This window comes from Oncorhynchus tshawytscha, unplaced genomic scaffold (assembly GCF_018296145.1).
Source record: "Oncorhynchus tshawytscha isolate Ot180627B unplaced genomic scaffold, Otsh_v2.0 Un_contig_5383_pilon_pilon, whole genome shotgun sequence".
NCBI classification, from domain to species: Eukaryota; Metazoa; Chordata; class Actinopteri; order Salmoniformes; family Salmonidae; genus Oncorhynchus; species Oncorhynchus tshawytscha.
Genome location: NW_024609457.1, coordinates 46594 through 68005, shown reverse-complemented (window position 1 = coordinate 68005; position 21412 = coordinate 46594). Strand labels below are relative to the sequence as shown.

Here is a 21412-nt window from a genome sequence, read left to right as displayed (position 1 = left end):
CATCACCTTTCCAGACCAGACATCACCTTTACAGACCAAGCATCACATCACCATTACAGACCAGACATCACCTTTACAGACACAACAACACATATTTGATTCAAACTGTGTGTTCTAAATGACTCCATATGGGGGGTGTTCAGCTCTCCCCAGTCCCCGGGGGTGTACCTGGCTCCAGAGAACTTCCAGCAGAGGAACATGGAACTGATCCAGTCCATTAAGAACCTCCTGCAGAACGACCAGTCACGATTCAACCAGTTCAAGGACTACTCTGGACAGTTTAGACAGGTAAGCCCTGACTCCTAACCTTAACCCCCTAACCCTGACTCCTAACCTTAAACCCCCTAACCCTGACTCCTAACCTTAACCCCCTAACCCTGACTCCTAATCCTGACTCCTAACCCTGACACCAAACACTCAGTAAGGCCAGCAGGCTAATGTTCCTATAGACTCAGTAAGGCCAGCAGGCTAATGTTCCTATAGACCCAGTAAGACCAGCAGGCTAATGTTCCTTTCGACCCAGTTAGACCAGCAGGCTAATGTTCCTATAGAGCCAGTAAGACCAGCAGGCTAATGTTCCTATAGACTCAGTAAGGCCAGCAGGCTAATGTTCCTATAGACTCAGTAAGAACAGCAGGCTAATGTTCCTATAGACTCAGTAAGACCAGCAGGCTAATGTTCCTATAGACCCAGTAAGACCAGCAGGCTAATGTTCCTTTCGACCCAGTTAGACCAGCAGGCTAATGTTCCTATAGAGCCAGTAAGACCAGCAGGCTAATGTTCCTATAGACTCAGTAAGGCCAGCAGGCTAATGTTCCTATAGACTCAGTAAGAACAGCAGGCTAATGTTCCTATAGACTCAGTAAGACCAGCAGGCTAATGTTCCTATAGACTCAGTAAGACCAGCAGATGATGTAGACCCTAACATCTCTCTCTCTCTCTCTAACAGGGTCTGATGTAGACCCTAACATCTCTCTCTCTCTCTCTAACAGGGTCTGATGTAGACCCTAACATCTCTCTCATGGGGACAGTGAATTCGGTAACATCTCTCTCTCTCTCTCTAACAGGGTCTGATGTCAGCCGTGCTCTACCACCAGAGCTGTAGGACTCTGTTAGGGGACAACTTTGGCGGCGTCTTCAATGAGCTGCTGGTGCTACTTCCTGACACGAGGAAACAGCAGGAGCTGCTGACGGCCCACGCAGACAACCGGGCCATGGAAAGACAGGGAGGGGGCGGGACCAGGAAGAACAGGAAGAGTGCCTGGCAGACCCCCTCCAGCGCCATCTCTAATGCAGCCGCGCTGGACTGCCAGGTATGCCCCACCTGCTGCCAGGTGCTGGACCCTAAAGACTTCAACTCCCATAAGACCTTGCACCTGGGGGACAACGAGGACTTCCCCTCCCTGCAGGACATCAGCCGCATCATCAGCTAGCCCTGGCCTGGGACAGACATGCACACTGCCCAATCTCAGCCCTGCCTGTTGCCATTCAGGGGGAGCCTGTTTCCATGGTGACCATGGCCAGAGAGGACGTTGGGTAGTGTATTTGATGGCAAGGCTGGGGCCAGCAGGAGGTTGAACTGAATTCTGGTTGCCAGATGTTGACCTGATTCCCGGTGTGATTCCGGCTGGACCTGGACCCAGCCTGGCGACCCGAACCTGGAGGGCCCTACAAGTACCACATGTTGTGTATTAATAAGAAGAATGGTTCTATATATTTGATTTTTCTCCCCTCTCTCTTCTGATCACATTTTCATGATGTTGATAAAGTGTTGAAGGAGTGACGCGTTGGTTCTTTTATCAGGTTTGATGACTGAGGAGAGTTTATTAAGTCAGACCCTCTACTACTCCCTCGGAGACAGTCAGACCCTCTACTACTCCCTCGGAGACAGTCAGACCCTCTACTACTCCCTCGGAGACAGTCAGACCCTCTACTACTCCCTCGGAGACAGTCAGACCCTCTACTACTCCCTCGGAGACAGTCAGACCCTCTACTACTCCCTCAGAGTCAGTCAGACCCTCTACTACTCCCTCGGTAAGTCAGTCAGACCTTGTTAAGACAGTCAGTCAGACCCTCTACTACTCCCTCGGAGACAGTCAGTCAGGTACTACTCCCTCAGATAGTTGACCCTCTGGAGACAGTCAGACAGTTTCTCTTCTGTCTACTCCTCTCTCAACAGTCTGTAAGACCCCAGTCTGTAAACCCAGTCTGTAAACCCACAACCAGTCTGTAAACCCACATCATATAAAACCAGAATATTTCTGTTTGCCCCAATTTTGATTAAACAGCTTTGGTCCATTTTGGTCTATTTGTCCTCCATACTGCTGTCCCCTACCCTAGTGTTAGAGGAGGTCCTAGTCTGTCCCCTACCCTAGTGTTAGAGGAGGTCCTAGTCTGTCCCCTACCCTAGTGTTAGAGGAGGTCTAGTCTCCCCTCCAGTGTTAGAGGAGGTCTGTCTGTCCCCTACCCTAGTGTTAGAGGAGGTGTTTCCTAGTCTGTCCCCCTACCCTAGTGTTAGAGGAGGTCCTAGTCTGTCCCCATACCCTAGTGTTAGAGGAGGTCTGTCTCCTCCATACTGCTGTCCCCTACCCTAGTGTTAGAGGAGGTCCTAGTCTGTCCCCTACCCTAGTGTTAGAGTGAGGTCCTAGTCTGTCCCCTACCCTAGTGTTAGAGGAGGTCCTAGTCTGTCCCCTACCCTAGTGTTAGAGGAGGTCTGTCCCCTCCTAGTGTTAGAGGAGGTCTGTCTGTCCCCTACCCTAGTGTTAGAGGAGGTCCTAGTCTGTCCCCTACCCTAGTGTTAGAGGAGGTCCTAGTCTGTCCCCTACCCTAGTGTTAGAGGAGGTCCTAGTCTGTCCCCTACCCTAGTGTTAGAGGAGGTCCTAGTCTGTCCCCTACCCTAGTGTTAGAGGAGGTCCTAGTCTGTCCCCTACCCTAGTGTTAGAGGAGGTCTGTGTCCCCTACCCTAGTGTTAGAGGAGGTCCTAGTCTGTCCCCTACCCTAGTGTTAGAGGAGGTCCTAGTCTGTCCCCTACCCTAGTGTTAGAGGAGGTCTGTCTAGTCCTAGTGTTAGAGGAGGTCTGTCCCCTACCCTAGTGTTAGAGGAGGTCCTAGTCTGTCCACTACCCTAGTGTTAGAGGAGGTCTGTCTCCTCCATACTGCTGTCTCCTACCCTAGTGTTAGAGGAGGTCCCTACCCTAGTCTGTCCCCTACCCCTAGTGTTAGAGGAGGTCCTAGTCTGTCTCCTACCCTAGTGTTAGAGGAGGTCCTAGTCTGTCCCCTACCCTAGTGTTAGAGGAGGTCCTAGTCTGTCCCCTACCCTAGTGTTAGAGGAGGTCCTAGTCTGTCCCCTACCCTAGTGTTAGAGGAGGTCCTAGTCTGTCTCCACCATACTGTTGTCCCCTACCCTAGTGGAGTGGCTTCTGTCTGGCCACTCTACCATAAAGGCCTGATTCGTGAAGTGCTGCAGGGATGGTTATCCTTCTGGAAGTTTCTCCCATCTCCACAGACGAACTCTGGAGCTCTTTCAGAGTGACCATCGGGTTCTTGGTCACCTCCTGACCAAGGTCCTTCTCCCCCGATTGCTCAGTTGGCCGGGCGGCCAGGTCCAGGAATAGTCTTGGTTCCAAACTTCTTCCATTTCAGAATGATGGAGGCCACTGTGTTCTTGGGGACCATCAATATGGCAGAAATGTTTTGGTTCCTTCCCCTGATCTGTTCCTCAAGACTATCCTATCTCGGAGCTCTATGGACAATTCCTTCAACCTCATGGCTTGGTTTTTTCTCTGACATACTCTGTGGGACCTTATATAGACAGGTGTGTGCCTTTCCAAATCATGTCCAATCAATTGAATTTATCACAGGTGGACTCCAATCAAGTTGTAGAAACATCTCAAGGATGATCAATGGAAACAGGAAGCACCTGACCTCAATTTCGAGTCTCAAAACATAGGGTCTGAATATTTACGTACATTTTTTTAATGGACGTAACACAACAGAAGGGGGGACCTTTATAGATGTAACACAACAGAAGGGGGACCTTTATAGATGTAACACAACAGAAGGGGGGACCTTTATAGATGTAACACAACAGAAGGGGCGACCTTTATAGATGTAACACAACAGAAGGGGCGACCTTTATAGATGTAACACAACAGAAGGGGGGACCTTTATAGATGTAACACCCAGAAGGGGGACCTTTACCAACAGAAGGGGGACCTTTATAGCTGTCTACCCTAGTGTTAGAGGAGGTCTGTCTCCCCTCCAACAGTTAGGGGGACCTAGTCTGTCCCTACCCAAGTGTTAGAGGAGGTCTATCTGTCCCCATCCCCTACCCTAGTGTTAGAGGAGGTCCTAGTCTGTCCCTACCCTAGTGTTAGAGGAGGTCTAGTCTGTCCATAACTAACAATTAAAAAAAAACTACTGTCCCCTACCCTAGTGTTAGGAGAATATGTCCATAGTGCTGTCCCCTACCCTAGTGATGGTCCTAGCAGCTGTCCCCTACCCTAGTGTTAGAGGAGGTCCAGTCTATCTCCCTATATGAGATAAGTATGTCCCCAACCATAGTGTTAAGTGGCTTCTGATACTGTGACCATGTTAAGGATGCAGTCTGTCTCCTCACCAGTATGATCCCCTACCCTAGTGTTAGAGGTCCTCAATGTAGGGTAAGTAACATGTTAAGGTAGCTTGTTTCCAAGTGGCTAGTGATATATTTCATAATTTCCCATCAATTCCCATGATCCAACTCTAGTGTTAAGTGGCTGGAGTCTGAGTCAGTGTCATTGACAGTGTGTTGGCCAGTAGCCACTCAATGTTGGTGGTGGCTGTTTAACAGTCTGACCCCTCAAGATAGAGAAAGCTGTTTTTCCCCTGTCTTCCTCTCGGTCCCAGCTTTGATGCAGCTGTACTACCTGGACAATGACAGCTTCACACCTCAGTGGCTTGGTTTTGTCCTCTGACCCTATCTTTATGGACCTTCCTGTAGCACAGGTGTTGTGCCTTTCCAGGGCAGGTAGTTTGCCCCTACCCTAGTGATGTTGTGCAGATCACTACCCTCTGAGGAGGTCCTTTATCACGGTTGAGGGACTCCAGTCAATACCAGGTTAGAAACATCCCAGGATGATCAATGCATCTGTAGAAGTTTGTGAGTGCTTTTGGTCCAAGCTGCTGAATTTCTTCAGCCTCCTGAGGTTGAAGAGGCGCTAGTCTGTCCCCTTCCTCACGATGCTGTCTGTGTGAGTGGACCAATTCAGTTTGTCTGTGATTGGCCGAGGAACTTAAAACTTGACCCTCTCCACTACTGTTCCATCGGGGACCTGTTCCCTAGATGTTTCCTGAACACAATCATCTCCTTAGTTTTATAGATGGTTATTTTCCTGACAACAGAGGGGACCTCTTATAGATGTTCTTGGTCACACCTTCAGAAGGTTGGCCAGGTCCAGGAAACTTGACCAAACTTATTGGAGATGTGGAGGCCACAACAGGGGACCAGGGATATAGATGTAACACAACCCTGATCTGGCCCCAAGACTGTTATCAGACGGGGATGGACAATTCCTTCAACCTCACCCTCACAACCTGTTCTGCCTTATCAGGAAGTCCAAATCATGTCCCAGTTGCACAGGGGACTCCAATCAGAGACATCCAGGGTCTCAGGAAGCACCTGATGACGAGCTCAAAACATGGAGGGTACTATGGTTTGAATGCCGACTGTAGTCTTTATGAACAGCATTCTCACATAGGTATTCCATTGTCCAACAGAGGGCATGTGCAGTGTGGTTGAGATTAACATCGAAGGGTGGACCTTTATTTGGGCGGTAACAACAAAGGGAGTGGGTCACAACAGGGTGTCACAGGGTGGAGGTGATTGGTCCTTGATAGTGTCTCAACAGGACTTCATGATGACCAGTCATGAAAAATGAGTGCTTTATTTCAGTGAGGTGATCGGCAGTCAGACATCAGAGAGAGAACAATGGAAGGACAGTTACCTTAGGTGCTTTCCTTTAAAAACAGGAACCAGGTGGCCCTCACATGAAGCATGTCCATTTCCAACAGAGGAACAGCAGACTGAAGCACTACAGTATAGGGATTGGTTGACTGAGATACCTGTCCACTGTAAACACACCCCAGCTGTGTTGCTCTGAGGATCAACAGTCTGGGCAGAAATGAGTTGACACGTCTGAAATGTCTTACTCATTCTACTGAAGGAGACCCCTCCTCCCTGTCTCCAGACCCCTCCTCCCTGTCTCCAGACCCCTCCTCCCTGTCTCCTGACCCCTCTATCACTCAGACTAGAGTACTGAGAACATCAACACAACATAGAATTATAGGATATAGAACAGACACGCTGCTGTGATGTGTAGAGTAAGTAAGTGTGTTCCGTATGGAGCCATTTCAAATATTGAATTTGGCCTTTAATATTTATTATTACTACTAATGACCTATAGAAACACATTGAATAACACATTCAGCAATGGCAAAACAAGAAATGATACGAAACAAGGTTTTTGAAGTGTCTGTCCTACAGTACCAGTCAAAAGTTTGGACACACCTACTCATTCCAGGGCTTTTCTTTATTTGTACTATTTTCTACATTGTAGAATAATAGTGAAGACATCAAAACTGATGAAATAACACATATGGAATCATGCAGTAACCAAAAAAGTGTTAAATAAATCAAAATATATTTGCCTTGATGGCAGCTTTGCACACTCTTGGCATTCTCTCAACCAGCTTCACCTGGAATGCTTTTCCAACATTCTTGAAGGAGTTCCCACATATGCTGAGCACTTGTTGGCTGCTTTTCCGTCACTCTGCGATCCAACTCATCCCAAACCATCTCAATTGGGATGAGGTCAGGTGATTGCAGAGACCAGTGTGCAAAGCTGTCATCAAGGCAAAGGGTGGCTACTTTGAAGAATCTCAAATTTAAAATATATTTTGATTTGTTTAACACTTTCTTGTTTACTAAATGATTCCATGTGTTGTTTCATAGTTGACTTCTTCACTATTATTCTATAATGTAGAAAACAGTTTAAAAAATAAAACATCATTGAATGAGTAGGTGTGTCCAAACGTTTGATTGGTTCTGTATATCTAGGAGATATAAGATCAGGAAATATTGTAGTTTTTTGGACATATTTAACAAAACTACCTCCATACTTCCATTTATTGATTGTTTTTGTACCGGTACCTGGTTACCTTCAGAGGAGTCCTATGACACTTGTGGGGTTCGTAGAGCTAAACGGAGAAGCCCAAACGGTTCTCTGATTTTCGGGATGTCTCATGTTCTGTCAAACACTGCTTTAGCTCGGCCACCTTCCCCCGCTGATGCGGAATCCCGACAGGAGGATGCGGTGCATTGAGCCCAGGCCATCTCTATCTTTAAACTGACATGTTTAGATGGGGATTTTTGTATTATGTTACTGAGATTGACGCACTAAACTCAAACTCTTAAGGATTAACATTACCGCATGTCAGCTGCATGAAAATGAGCGAATTGACATTAAAACGGGCAGTAATTCCCTCCAAATTGCGTTCGACAACATTTCTACCAAGGCAGAGAGACAGACGCGCTCTTACAGCAGCGGACGCATCAATTCAGACTACAAGCCTAATGGTTACCATTGACAATCACTGAATGTCATTACACTTCTCGTTTATTTTGTAACAGATTTCTTTCCATTCATCAAACGACCGGCGCATGCGCGGCAAGCCAACAGGAGCACCTTTAGGGAAGTGATTGTTTGGCAAGCTGAAAACATGACTGGTTGTGTTTACAACACATTTAAAAGGGAAAACATTTTAAAAGTTATACGATTAATCCTTAATAGGTCTATTAGACCCAGAGGACATTCTACATTAATAGGGAGTATTTAATCGTTTTGATGTCTTCACTATTATTCTACAATGTAGAAAATAGTAATACAAATAAATAAAAACCCTGGAATGAGTAGGTGTCCAACCTTTTGACTGGTGCTGTATATTGGCCATCCTTGAGTTACCCGTCCCTGATCTACATACTGAAAATCCTCTATCTGAACATAGAACTCCCTTCGTTATACTGTAGGTCCTATGTGTCAATTTATTCAACCTTTCAGGGGTTTTTTGGGGTAAATCAACGTTTTTCCATATCAATTCAAATCAAATGAATTTTCAAATCAAAACAAAACGGCTCTTTAAATCAAAATTACACAGAATTCAACAGAACATTTTGCCCACAATATCACTTTCAAGCGTATTTTAAAGGCCCAAGGCAGTCAAACGTTCCTGTGTTTGATATATTTCCACGCTATGATGTTGGAAGAATACTGTGAAATTCATAATGCCGTTTTAGTTGAAGAGCTGTTTGAAAAGACCGTCTGAAATTTGTCTGTTTTGGTGGGATGGAGTTTTGGCCTGCCTGGTGACGTCACCCGGCGGTTAATTAGTTAATAGACCAATAAGAGAGTTCGAAATCTCTCTGCCAATAACAGCTAGTTTCCCCCTCACCACTCCGACAGTCCTAGCTAAATTCTTGCTTGAGATATTGCTATTTTTTTGTTTGTTTTCAATTAAAATGGTCAAAAGGAATAACAGATATGTACTAATTCGTTTAGTACAAAAGCTTGAGTCCCTCGGCAGCTAGAGGGCGCTGATACACCACTAGTGTTACAAGGAGCAGATGGCACCACAGACGAGGCTTTCTGGAGGTCAGTTATATTCAGCATTATATTCATCTGTTGACTGTTATATCAAGAAACACAAAACCTCTTGAATTGTAATATAATATGTAATATGACTGTCAATACAGACAGTGACATGTAATGTCTAGGCTTCACCTAGAGACACTGTACAAGATGGTGAGACAGACTGTTCCGGAACACCTCTGTTCCGGAACACCTCTGTTCCGGAACACCTCTGTTCCGGAACACCACCAACAGAAGAACGCTTTACTTGTCTTTCTTTTTCTTCAGACCTGAAACAACAAATACCACACACACACACACACACACACACACACTGGGCAGTGAGGTTCACTAGTGAGTGTGTGTGGGTGTGTTGTCACCATGGTAACAATGGGCACGGTTGTATTCCACAGAGCAGATTTAGAGAGACCCAGACCCAGGGTATATACAGTAATAAAGAGCCATCATGGTATGTCTAGTTTATCTCTGGGTAGCTGACTGACTGATGCTCTGTGAAGGAAGACAACTAGCAGGGCAGTTTGGCAGCTTCCAGAATGACAAATAGCTTCTAGAAAAGAAACAAAAAGATTCTAGAATGTAAAAACAGCTTCTAGAACGTAAACAAACAGCTTCTAGAATGAAACCAACAGCTTCTAGAAAAGAAACATAAAAAGATTCTAGAATGTAAACAAACAGCTTCTAGAAAAGAAACAAAAAGATTCTAGAACGTAAACAAACAGCTTCTAGAAAGTAAACAAACAGCTTCTAAAACATAAATAAACAGCTTCTAAAACATAAATAAACAGCTAAATGTAAACAAACCACTTCTAGAATGTAAACATAAACCAGCCAGAATCTTCTGTGATGTTTGCACACATTAGTTTAGGGCGCATCTGAAACCACTATTACCTTACAAAGTGCACTGGTGGTAAAGGCTCAGCTGGCCATCATTAATGCACTACATAGGGAATAGTGTATGACTGGTCTGCAGAGTGGCTACTGGGTGGAGGGAGATATTGCACTTGGTCACGTTAACATCATAGTGGTGAAAGTTACTATCTACAGTCACTGTCAGACACACAAGACAGTTTGGCACTTAGTCAGTCTTACAGAACATGCAGATAACACCGAACCCAAGAACAGAACATCCCCTTAAAAACATTACCATGGAGGGACTGTACATGTAACTAGGTCCCCTTCAGCGCTTCCAGCACTATGTTCTCTAGTGGATAGGACCTGGTATGTGGGGACAGGGAGGGACTAGGGGGACAGGGAGGTGGGGACTAGGGAGGGACTAGTATATGGGGACAGGGAGGGACTAGTATATGGGGACCTGGTATGTGGGGACAGGGAGGGACTAGTATATGGGGACCTGGTATGTGGGGGCAGGGGCTTCCAGCCCCTCTGTGAACGGGGGGCTCTGGTAGTTGTCGCTGGGTTCGATGGTGCCCCCGGTGGTGGTGGGGGGGTATGGTGTTACAGGGGCGACTCCGTCCAGATGGTCGGTGGTGAAGAGGGTCATGTCTGTTCCCAGGAGATATTTCTGGACTGCACGCACCGTCAGACCAGCCTGGAGGGAGAAGAAGAACAAGGAGAGAAGAAGAATGAGGAGGAGAAGGAGGAGAAGGAGAAGGAAGAGAAGGCGAAGGAAGAGAAGGAGGAGGAGAAGAATGAAGAGGAGGAGAAGGAAGAGGAGAGGAGGAGAAGAAGAATGAAGAGGAGAAGGAAGAGTAGGAGGAGAGAAGAAGGAAGAGGAGAAGGAAGAGTAGGAGGAGAAGGATTAAGAGGAGAAGGAGAGCAGGAGCAGAAGAATGAGAAGTACAATGCCACAGTGCAGTGCCCCTGGAGCAGCTATAGGGTGTGTGTGTGTGTGTGTGTGTGTGTGTGTGTACCCAGGTGAGGATGGAGAAGAATGAGAAGGCGATAGATGCCCTGGCTGCGTCAGCCCCCTGATTGAGTGGCAGGTCCTCAGGGGCGGTCCTAGACCACTGATTGGCCAGGAAACAGAAACTCACAAACCACAGGAACGTCCAGAAACCTGAAAACCACCAATCACAGCACACAGTCAGAGGACAGCCAACCAATCACAGCATACACATTGAAATAAAGAGTGTCCGTCTGTGTGTTTTAGCCTACCTGAAACCCCGACCTCCAGCATCACAGCCTTCTTCCTGTCCTTAATAGAGCTGATCTGTTGAAACTTCACATCCAACAGGAAGAAGAAGGAGCACAGCAACAAGCCCACCAGACCACAGAACACTCCGTAGTTACACGCATCAGGGTTCTTATTGAACACACAGTGGAGACGTTCACTACCCAGGTTCACATAGCCCTCATTCACTATAGAGGCAAACACCACCAGGGAGAATACCTGAGGAGGAGAGGGGAGGAGAGGGGAGGGGGAGAAGAGACGTTCACTACCCAGGTTCACATAGCCCTCGTTCACTATAGAGGCAAACACCACCAGGGAGAATACCTGAAGAGGGGAGGGGAGAGGGGAGGAAGAGACGTTCAGGTTCACATAGCCCTCGTTCACTATAGAGGCAAACACCACCAGGGAGAGGAGGAGGGGGGGGAGAAGAGACGTTCACTACCCAGGTTCACATAGCCCTCGTTCAAGAGACGTTCACTACCCAGGTTCACATAGCCCTCGTTCACTATAGAGGCAAACACCACCAGGGAGAATACCTGAGGAGGAGAGGGGAGGGGGGGGGGGGAGGGAGAAGAGACGTTCACTACCCAGGTTCACATAGCCCTCGTTCACTATAGAGGCAAACACCACCAGGGAGAATACCTGAAGAGGGGAGGGGGGGGGGGGGGGGAGGGGAGGGGGGGGAGGGAGGGGGGGGAGGGGAGGGAGGGGAGGAGGGAGGGGGAGGGAGGGGTACACCTGTGTGGACCAAAAGTGCAGACTTATTTACTGTATTAATTAAATTAAATACATAACATTTATTTGTTATTTGTAAACGCAGGTTCCCCTTTATCTAATATTAGGTTTTGGTTGAACACCTGATAACGTTCAGTTTACAAAATATTCACAAGTAGAGAAAATCAGAAAGGGGACAAATCCTTTTCCACTGTAGATCGCACATGTGTATATATCACCACTCTGTAGTAGAACTATCCGGTCACTATAACGACAAACCACCCGGGGTATTAACACATGTGTATATATCACCACTCTGTAGTAGAACTATCCGGTCAATATAACGACAAACCACCCGGGGTCACATGTGCATATATCACCACTCTGTAGTAGAACTATCCGGTCACTATAACGACAAACCACCCGGGGTATTAACACATGTGTATATATCACCACTCTGTAGTAGAACTATCCGGTCACTATAACGACAAACCACCCGGGGTATTAACACATGTGTATATATCACCACTCTGTAGTAGAACTATCCGGTCAATATAACGACAAACCACCCGGGGTATTAACACATGGAGAATGATCCACACTGGCGAATAGAGAGAGGATGCGACGCCACTATACGGCCCCCTCCCGAGGAGTGGTGGAATTATCCATATCACAAACCCACAGCCTATATACACACACGGGATTTAATAATAACACTATGATATAGACCTGCTTAAGGCCTACAGATAGACATCATAAAGATACGTTTCTCTCAACGCAACAGTCTAGTTATCATCTGTAGCCTAGCTACCTAATTCAATACATTTTAAGGCCACATTCATTTTTTGACATTCTTTACAAATCTGTTTTCTAAAACGACCGTAGGTTCTAAAACATGGTACATATCCGTGTATCTGAACAGGATGGACCGTTCTTCGACAGCCTCCTCTCCCCTGGACCCCGTCCATCTATAAGCCTACTGCCGTTTCCAGACTCTTATCTGCTGCGCTCTACGGAGCGAACACTCGCCACCGAGCGGCAGGCCGAGGGAGGACGCCGTGACAGACCCCGTTATCTGTCGGTCTCTTACCCAGGACAAGACCCTGAGGATGGTGGTCGGCTGCTTGATGAAGGAAACCGGGTCGAAGGCAGCACCCGCCAGGCCCGCTCCGAACGATCCCACTCCGTCCATCTCTCTCTCTCTCTCTCTCTCTGTTCTCTGGGTGCGCTACCTTGCGTCAGGCTCCAGGCTGGGTTTGGTACTGTCTTGTAGTCTAGGGAAGGGTCCTGCGCGCACACGATGTGCACGCTCCTACTGGGCGGGGGCGTGCTCGACGGAGCGGGAACACGCACAGGGCTGCTGTGGCATGAAAACAGCAGTAGCATCTACTGTTGAGGAGGTAGGAGGTCTAGACTACTCATCTGTTGAGGAGCTATAGGACGAAGGAGGTCTAGACCACATCTGTTGAGGAGCTATAGGAGGTCTAGACTACTCATCTGTTGAGGAGCCATAGGACGAAGGAGGTCTAGACCACATCTGTTGAGGAGCTATAGGAGGTCTACGCTACACATCTATTGAGGAGTTATAGGAGGTCTCGACTAAACATCTGTTGAGGAGTTATAGGAGGTAGGAGGTCTCAACTAAACATCTGTTGAGGAGTTATAGGAGGTAGGAGGTCTCGACTAAACATCTGTTGAGGAGTTATAGGAGGTAGGAGGTCTCGACTAAACATCTGAGGAGCTATAGGAGGTCTAGATTACACATCTGTTGAGGAGCTATAGGAGGTCTAGACTACACATCTGTTGAGGAGGTATAGGAGGTCTAGACTAGACATCTATTGAGGAGCTATAGGAGGTCTAGACTACACATCTGTTTAGGAGTTATAGGAGGTCTAGACTACACATCTGTTGAGGAGCTATAGGAGGTCTCGACTACACATCTATTGAGGAGCTATAGGAGGTCTAGACTACACATCTGTTGAGGAGCTATAGGAGGTCTAGACTACACATCTGTTGAGGAGCTATAGGAGGTCTAGACTACACATCTGTTGAGGAGCTATAGGAGGTCTAGACTACACATCTGTTGAGGAGCTATAGGAGGTCTAGACTACACATCTGTTGAGGAGCTATAGGAGGTCTAGACTACACATCTGTTGAGGAGCTATAGGAGGTCAAGACTTCACATCTGTTGAGGAGCTATAGGAGGTCTAGACTACACATCTGTTGGAGGTATAGGACGAAGGAGGTCTAGACTACACATCTGTTGAGGAGTTAAAGGAGGTCTAGACTACACATCTGTTGAGGAGGTAGGAGGTCTAGACTACACATCTGTTGAGGAGTTAAAGGAGGTCTAGACTACACATCTGTTGAGGAGGTATGAGGTCTAGACAACACATCTGTTGAGGAGTTATAGGAGGTCTAGACTACACATCTGTTGAGGAGGTAGGAGGTCTAGACTACACATCTGTTGAGGAGGTATAGGAGGTCTAGACTACACATCTGTTGAGGAGGTAGGAGGTCTAGACTACACATCTGTTGAGGAGCTATAGGAGGTCTAGACTACACATCTATTGAGGAGCTATAGGAGGTCTAGACTACACATCTGTTGAGGAGCTATATAGATCACACACTAACATCTACTATATATATCATACACTAACATCTACTATATAGATCATACACTATATAGATCATACACTAACATCTACTATATAGATCATACACTATATAGATCATACACTAACATCTACTATATAGATCATACACTATATAGATCATACACTAACATCTACTATATAGATCATACACTATATAGATCATACACTAACATCTACTATATAGATCATACACTATATAGATCATACACTAACATCTACTATATAGATCATACACTAACATCTACTATATAGATCATACACTATATAGATCATACACTAACATCTACTATATAGATCATACACTAACATCTACTATATAGATCATACACTAACATCTACTATATAGATCATACACTAACATCTACTATATAGATCATACACTAACATCTACTATATAGATCATCTAGACTATAGATCATACTATCTACTATAGATCACACTACTACATCTATAGATCATACACTAACATCTACTATAGATCATACACAACATCTACTATATAGATCATACACTATATAGATCATACACTATATAGATCATACACTAACATCTACTATATAGATCACACACTAACATCTACTATATAGATCATACACAAACATCTACTATATAGATCATACACTAACATCTACTATATAGATCATACACTAACATCTACTATATAGATCATACACTAACATCTACTATATAGATCATACACTAACATCTACTATATAGATCATACACTAACATCTACTATATAGATCATACACTAACATCTACTATATAGATCATACACTATATAGATCATACACTATATAGATCACACACTAACATCTATATAGATCATACACTATATAGATCATACACTAACATCTACTATATAGATCATACACTAACATCTACTATATAGATCATACACTAACATCTACTATATAGATCATACACTAACATCTACTACATAGATCATACACTATATATCTGATCATACACTTATAGATCATACACTATATAGATCATACACTATCTACTATATAGATACACTATATAGATCATACACTATCTACATCTACTATATAGATCATACACTAACATCTACTATATAGATCATATACTAACATCTACTATATAGATCATACACTATATAGATAATACACTATATAGATCATGCACTATATAGATCTTACACTATGTAGATCAAACACTATGTAGATTATACACTATATAGATCATACATTAACATCTACTATATAGATCATACACTAACATCTACTATATAGATCATACACTAACATCTACTATATAGATCATACACTATATAGATCTACTATATAGATCATACACTATATAGATCATACACTATATATATCATACATTATGTATAGATCATACACTATATAGATCATACACTATATAGATCATATACTAACATCTACTATATAGATCATACACTATATAGATCATACACTAACATCTACTATATAGATCATACACTATATAGATCATACACTATATAGATCATACACTATATAGATCATACACTATGTAGATCAAACACTATGTAGATTATACACTATATAGATCATACACTAACATCTACTAAATAGATCATACACTATATAGATCATACACTATGTAGATCATACACTATGTAGATCATACACTATATAGATCATACACTAACATCTACTATGTAACATCCAGGACATGTATTAACACCCAGACAGACTGTAAGGTAGACCAGGAGCTCTGTAGTCAGGTAGACCAGGAGCTCTGTAGTCAGGTAGACCAGGAGCTCTGTAGTCAGGTAGACCAGGAGCTCTGTAGTCAGGTAGACCAGGAGCTCTGTAGTCAGGTAGACCAGGAGCTCTGTAGTCAGGTACACCAGGAGCTCTGTAGTCAGGTACACCAGGAGCTCTGTAGATCAGGTACACCAGGAGCTCTGTAGTCAGGTACACCAGGAGCTCTGTAGTCAGGTACACCAGGAGCTCTGTAGTCAGATCCAGGAGCTCTGTAGCCAGGTACACCAGGAGCTCTGTAGCCAGGTACATCAGGAGCTCTGTAGCCAGGTACATCAGGAGCTCTGTAGTTGGATAGGTCAGGTAGACTGGTGACTGGTGACACAGGTGACTGTGCTGCTGCTCCAGTTCAACTGTTCTGCCTTATTATTATTCGACCATGCTGGTCATTTATGAACATTTGAACATCTTGGCCATGTTCTGTTATAATCTACCCGGCACAGCCAGAAGAGGACTGGCCACCCCACATAGCCTGGTTCCTCTCTAGGTTTCTTCCTAGGTTTTGGCCTTTCTAGGGAGTTTTTCTAGCCACCGTGCTTCTACACCTGCATTGCTTGCTATTTGGGGTTTTAGGCTGGGTTTCTGTACAGCACTTTGAGATATCAGCTGATGTACGAAGGGCTATATAAATACATTTGATTTGATTTGATTTGAGGTAGACCAGGAGCTCTGTAGTCAGGTACACCAGGAGCTCTGTAGTTGGATAGGTCAGGTAGACCAGGAGCTCTGTAGTTCAGGTAGATCAGGAGCTCTGTAGTCAGGTGGTTCAGGTACACTAGGAGCTCTGTAGTCAGGTACACCAGGAGCTCTGTAGTCAGGGAGCTCTGTAGTCAGGTACCAGGAGCTCTGTAGTCAGGTACACCAGGAGCTCTGTAGTCAGGTAGACCAGGAGCTCTGTAGTTCAGGTACACCAGGAGCTCTGTAGTTGGATAGGTCAGGTAGACCAGGAGCTCTGTAGTCAGGTAGACCAGGAGCTCTGTAGTTCAGGTACACCAGGAGCTCTGTAGTCAGGTACACCAGGAGCTCTGTAGTTGGATAGGTCAGGTAGACCAGGAGCTCTGTAGTTCAGGTACACCAGGAGCTCTGTAGTCAGGTAGACCAGGAGCTCTGTAGTCAGGTAGACCAGGAGCTCTGTAGTCAGGTACACCAGGAGCTCTGTAGTTGGATAGGGTCAGGTACACCAGGAGCTCTGTAGTTGGATAGGTCAGGAGCTCTGTAGTTGGAGACCAGGAGCTCTGTAGTTGGATAGATCAGGTAGACCAGGAGCTCTGTAGATGGATAGGTCAGGTAGACCAGGAGCTCTGTAGATGGATAGGTCAGGTAGACCAGGAGCTCTGTAGATGGATAGGTCAGGTAGACCAGGAGCTCTGTAGATGGATAGATCAGGAGCTCTGTAGTTGGAGACCAGGAGCTCTGTAGTTGGATAGTAGTCAGGTACACCAGGAGCTCTGTAGTTGGATAGGTAGACAGGTAGACCAGGAGCTCTGTAGTTGGATAGGTCAGGTAGACCAGGAGCTCTGTAGTTGGATAGGTCAGGTAGACCAGGAGCTCTGTAGTTGGATCAGGTACACCAGGAGCTCTGTAGTTGGATAGGTCAGGTAGACCAGGAGCTCTGTAGTTGGATAGGTCAGGTACACCAGGGTAGCTCTGTAGTTGGATAGGTCAGGGTACACCAGGAGCTCTGTAGTTGGATAGGTCAGGTACACCAGGAGCTCTGTAGTTGGATAGGTCAGGTACACCAGGAGCTCTGTAGTTGGATAGTTCAGGTACACCAGGAGCTCTGTAGTTGGATAGGTCAGGTACTGTAAATTCAAAGGGATTTTCCCCAGGGAAATATGTGCAAGTATCTTCGATATGTTTGAATATCTGCAGAGCCTTCAGAATGTTTTCACACCCCTTGACTTTTCCACGTGGTTGTTGTGTTATAGCCTGAATTTATAATGGATTCAATTGAGATTTTGGGGATCAATAATACACACAATACAAAATGTCTAAGTGAAATTATGTTTTTAGACATTTTTACAAATTAAATTAATACAAATCTTCAGTCATGAAGTATTTCCCACCTGGACAAAAGGATCACTTATGAGAGAATGCTGTTCATTGACTACAGCTCAGCGTTCAACACCATAGAGCCCTCAAAGCTCATCACTAAGCTAAGGATCCTGGGACTAAACAGCTCCCTCTGCAACTGGATCCTGGACTTCCTGACGGCCGGGCCGCCCCCTAGGTGGTAAGGGTAGGTAACAACACATCCGCCACGCTGATCCTCAACACAAGAGCCCCTCAGGGGTACGTGCTCAGTCCCTTCCTGTACTCCCTGTTCACTCATGACTGCATGGCCACCGACAACGATGAGACAGCCTATAGGGAGGAGGTCAGAGACCTGACCGTGTGGTGCAAGGACAACAACCTCTTCCTCAACGTAATCAAGACAAAGGAGATGATTGTGGACTACAGGAAAAAGGAGAACTGAGCACGCCCCCATTCTCATTGACGGGGCTGTAATGGAGCAGGTTGAGAGCTTCAAGTTCCTTGGTGTCCACATCACCAACAAACTAACATGGTCCAAGCACATCAAGACAGTGATGAAGAGGGCACGACAAAACCTATTCCCCCTCAGGAGACTGAAAAGATTTGTCATGGGTCCTCAGATCCTCAAAAGGATTTATACAGCTGCACCATCGAGAGCATCCTGACTGGTTGCATCACTGCCTGGTATGGCAACTGCTCGGCTTCCGAAAGCAAGGCACTACAGAGGGTAGTGCGTACGGCCCAGTACATTACTGGGGCCAAGCTTCCTGCAATTCAGGACCTCTATACCAGGAGGTGTCAAAGGAAGGCCCTAAAAATTGTCAAAGACTCCAGCCACCCCAGTCATAGACTGGTCTCTCTGCAACCTCATGGCAAGCGGTACCGGAGTGCCAAGTCTAGGTCCAAAAGGCTCCTCAACAGCTTCTACCCCCAAGTCATAGACTGTTCTCTCTGCTACCGCACAGCAAGCGGTACCGGAGCGCCAAGTCTAGGTCCAAAAGGCTCCTCAACAGCTTCTACCCCCAAGTCATAGACTGTTCTCTCTGCTACTGCACAGCAAGCGGTACCGGAGCACCAAGTCTAGGTCCAAAAGGCTCCTCAACAGCTTCTACCCCCAGCTATAAGACTCCTGAACAGCTTCTACCCCCCCCAGCTATAAGACTCCTGAACAGCTTCTACCCCCAGCTATAAGACTCCCGAACAGCTTCTACCCCCAGCTATAAGACTCCTGAACAGCTTCTACCCCCCCCAGCTATAAGACTTCTACCCCCCCCAGCTATAAGACTCCTCAACAGCTTCTACCCCCAGCTATAAGACTTCTACCCCCAGCTATAAGACCCCCCTTCTTTTTTACACTGCTGCTATTCTCTGATTATTCTATGCATAGTCACTTTAACTCTGCCTACATGTACACTGCTGCTATTCTCTGATTATTCTATGCATAGTCACTGTAACTCTGCCTACATGTACACTGCTGCTATTCTATGCATAGTCACTTTAACTCTGCCTACATGTACACTGCTGGTCAACAGTTTTAGAACACCTACTGATTCAGGGGTTTTCTTTATTGTCACTATTTTCTAATAGTGAAGACATCACAACTAATAGCCTTGATGACAGCTTTGCACACTCTTGGCATTCTCTCAACCAGCTTCACCTGGAATGCTTTTCCAACAGTCTTGAAGGAGTTTCCTCATATGCTGAGAACTTGTTGGCCTCTTTTCCTTCATTCTGCGGTCCGACTCATCCCAAACCATCTCAATTTGGTTGAGGTAGGGGGATTGTGGAGGCCAGGTCATCTGATGCAGCACTCCATCACTCTCCTTCTTGGTCAAATAGCCCTTACACAGCCTAGAGGTGTGTTGGGTCATTGTCCTGTTGAAAAACAAATGATAGTCCCACTAAGAGCAAACCAGATGGCATGGCGCATCGCTGCAGAATGCTGTGGTAGCCATGCTGGTTAAGAGTGCCTTGAATGTAAAAAAAAATCACAGACAGCATCACCAGCAAAGCACCTCCACACCATCACACCTCCTCCTCCATGCTTCACGGTGGGAACCATACATGCAGAGATCATCCATTCTGCCACACCTCATCTCACAAAGACAAAGCGGTACGAACCAAAAATCTCCAATTTGGACTCCAGACCAAAGGACAAATATCTAGCGGTCCAATGTCCATTGTTCGTGTTTCTTGGCCCAAGCAAGTCTCTTCTTCATATTGGTGTCCTTTAGTAGTGGTTTCATTGCAGCAATTTGACCATGAAGGCCTGATTCACAGTCTCCTCTGAACAGTTGATGTTGAGATTTGTCTGTTACTGTTACTCTGTGAAGCAATTTGTTTGGGCTGCAATTTCTGAAGCTGGTAACTATAATTAACTTATCCTCTGCAGCAGAGGTAACTCTGGGTCTTCCTGTAGTTACCTCTGGGTCTTCCTGTAGCAGAGGTAACTCTGGGTCTTCCTTTCCTGTGGCAGTCCTCATGAGAGCCAGTTTCATCACAGCGCTTGATGGTTTTTGCGACTGCACTTGAAGAAACGTTAAAAGTTCTTGAAACTTTCCGTATTGACTGACCTTCATGTCTTAAAGTAATGATGGACTGTCGTTTCTCTTTGCTTATTTGAGCTGTTCTTGCCATAATATGGACTTGGTATTTTACTAAATAGGGCTATCTTCTGTATACCACACCTACCATGTCACAACACAACTGATTGGCTCAAACGTATTAAGGAAATAAATTCCACAAATTCAGGCAGCACACCTGTTAATTGAAATGCATTCCAGGTGACTACCTCATGAAGCTGGTTGAGAGAATGCCAAGAGTGTGCAACACTGACATCAAAGCAAAGGGCTGCTATTTGAAGAATCTCAAATATAAAATCTATTTTGATTTGTTTAACTCTTTTTTGGTCACTACTTGACTCCATGTGTCAATAGTCCTGTAGTCAATTCACTATTATTCTACAAAAGAAAAATAAATCAAAACCCTTGAATGAGGTGTTCTAAAACTTTTGACCGGTAGTGTATATATATTACCTCAACTAACCAGTGCCCCCGAACATTGACTCTGTATCGGTACCCCCTGTATACAGCCTTGTTATTGAACTGCTGTTCTTTAATTATTTGTTACTTTTCTTTCTTATATTTTACTTAACATGTATTTTTCTTAACTGCATAGTTGGTATTCAGCATTTCGCCGCATGTGACACATAACATTTGATTTGATTAAACCCCTTTGTTACGGTCTAAATAAGTTCAGGAGTAGAAATGTGCTTAACAAGTCACATGGACTCACTCTGTGTGCAATAATAACATGATTTTTGAATGACTACCTCATCTCTGTACCCCACACATACAATGACTACCTCATCTCTGTACCCCACACATATAATTATCTGTAAGGTCCCTCCGGTTGA

The 21412-nt window shown here is 45.3% G+C and overlaps 2 protein-coding genes and 1 long non-coding RNA gene across 4 annotated transcripts in view; 2 read left to right on the top strand and 1 right to left on the bottom strand.

Moving 5' to 3' along the window:
- Positions 1 to 1780, top strand: part of znf598 (zinc finger protein 598) — a 28992-nt gene extending 27212 nt beyond the window's left edge. Inside the window, exons 11-12 of the mRNA XM_042315387.1 lie at positions 111 to 288; positions 1068 to 1780. Coding sequence (XP_042171321.1) covers positions 111 to 288; positions 1068 to 1433 — 544 coding nt within the window. The 3' untranslated portion in view covers positions 1434 to 1780. The remainder of the gene's footprint in view (positions 1 to 110; positions 289 to 1067) is intronic.
- A 420-nt stretch (positions 1781 to 2200) lies between these two features.
- On the top strand, positions 2201 to 2708 carry LOC121844906. The gene is made up of 3 exons (XR_006082211.1): positions 2201 to 2421; positions 2560 to 2605; positions 2642 to 2708. It is a non-coding gene; the product is annotated as an uncharacterized LOC121844906 (long non-coding RNA).
- Positions 2709 to 8752: 6044 nt separating this feature from the next.
- On the bottom strand, positions 8753 to 13532 carry syngr3a (synaptogyrin 3a). Of its 2 annotated transcripts, XM_042315394.1 has the most exons (5): positions 12986 to 13532; positions 12619 to 12945; positions 10799 to 11033; positions 10555 to 10700; positions 8753 to 10232 (listed from the first exon to the last, which is right to left on the bottom strand). In XM_042315394.1, exons 2-5 carry the CDS (start codon positions 12718 to 12720, stop codon positions 10020 to 10022), a joined length of 696 nt encoding a protein of 231 aa, XP_042171328.1. In that variant the 5' UTR covers positions 12721 to 12945; positions 12986 to 13532; the 3' UTR covers positions 8753 to 10019. The 2 variants fall into 2 exon arrangements, with proteins under 2 accessions (XP_042171328.1, XP_042171327.1); XM_042315393.1 differs by having other exon boundaries at positions 12619 to 13532.
- Between the last annotated feature and the right edge of the window lie 7880 nt (positions 13533 to 21412).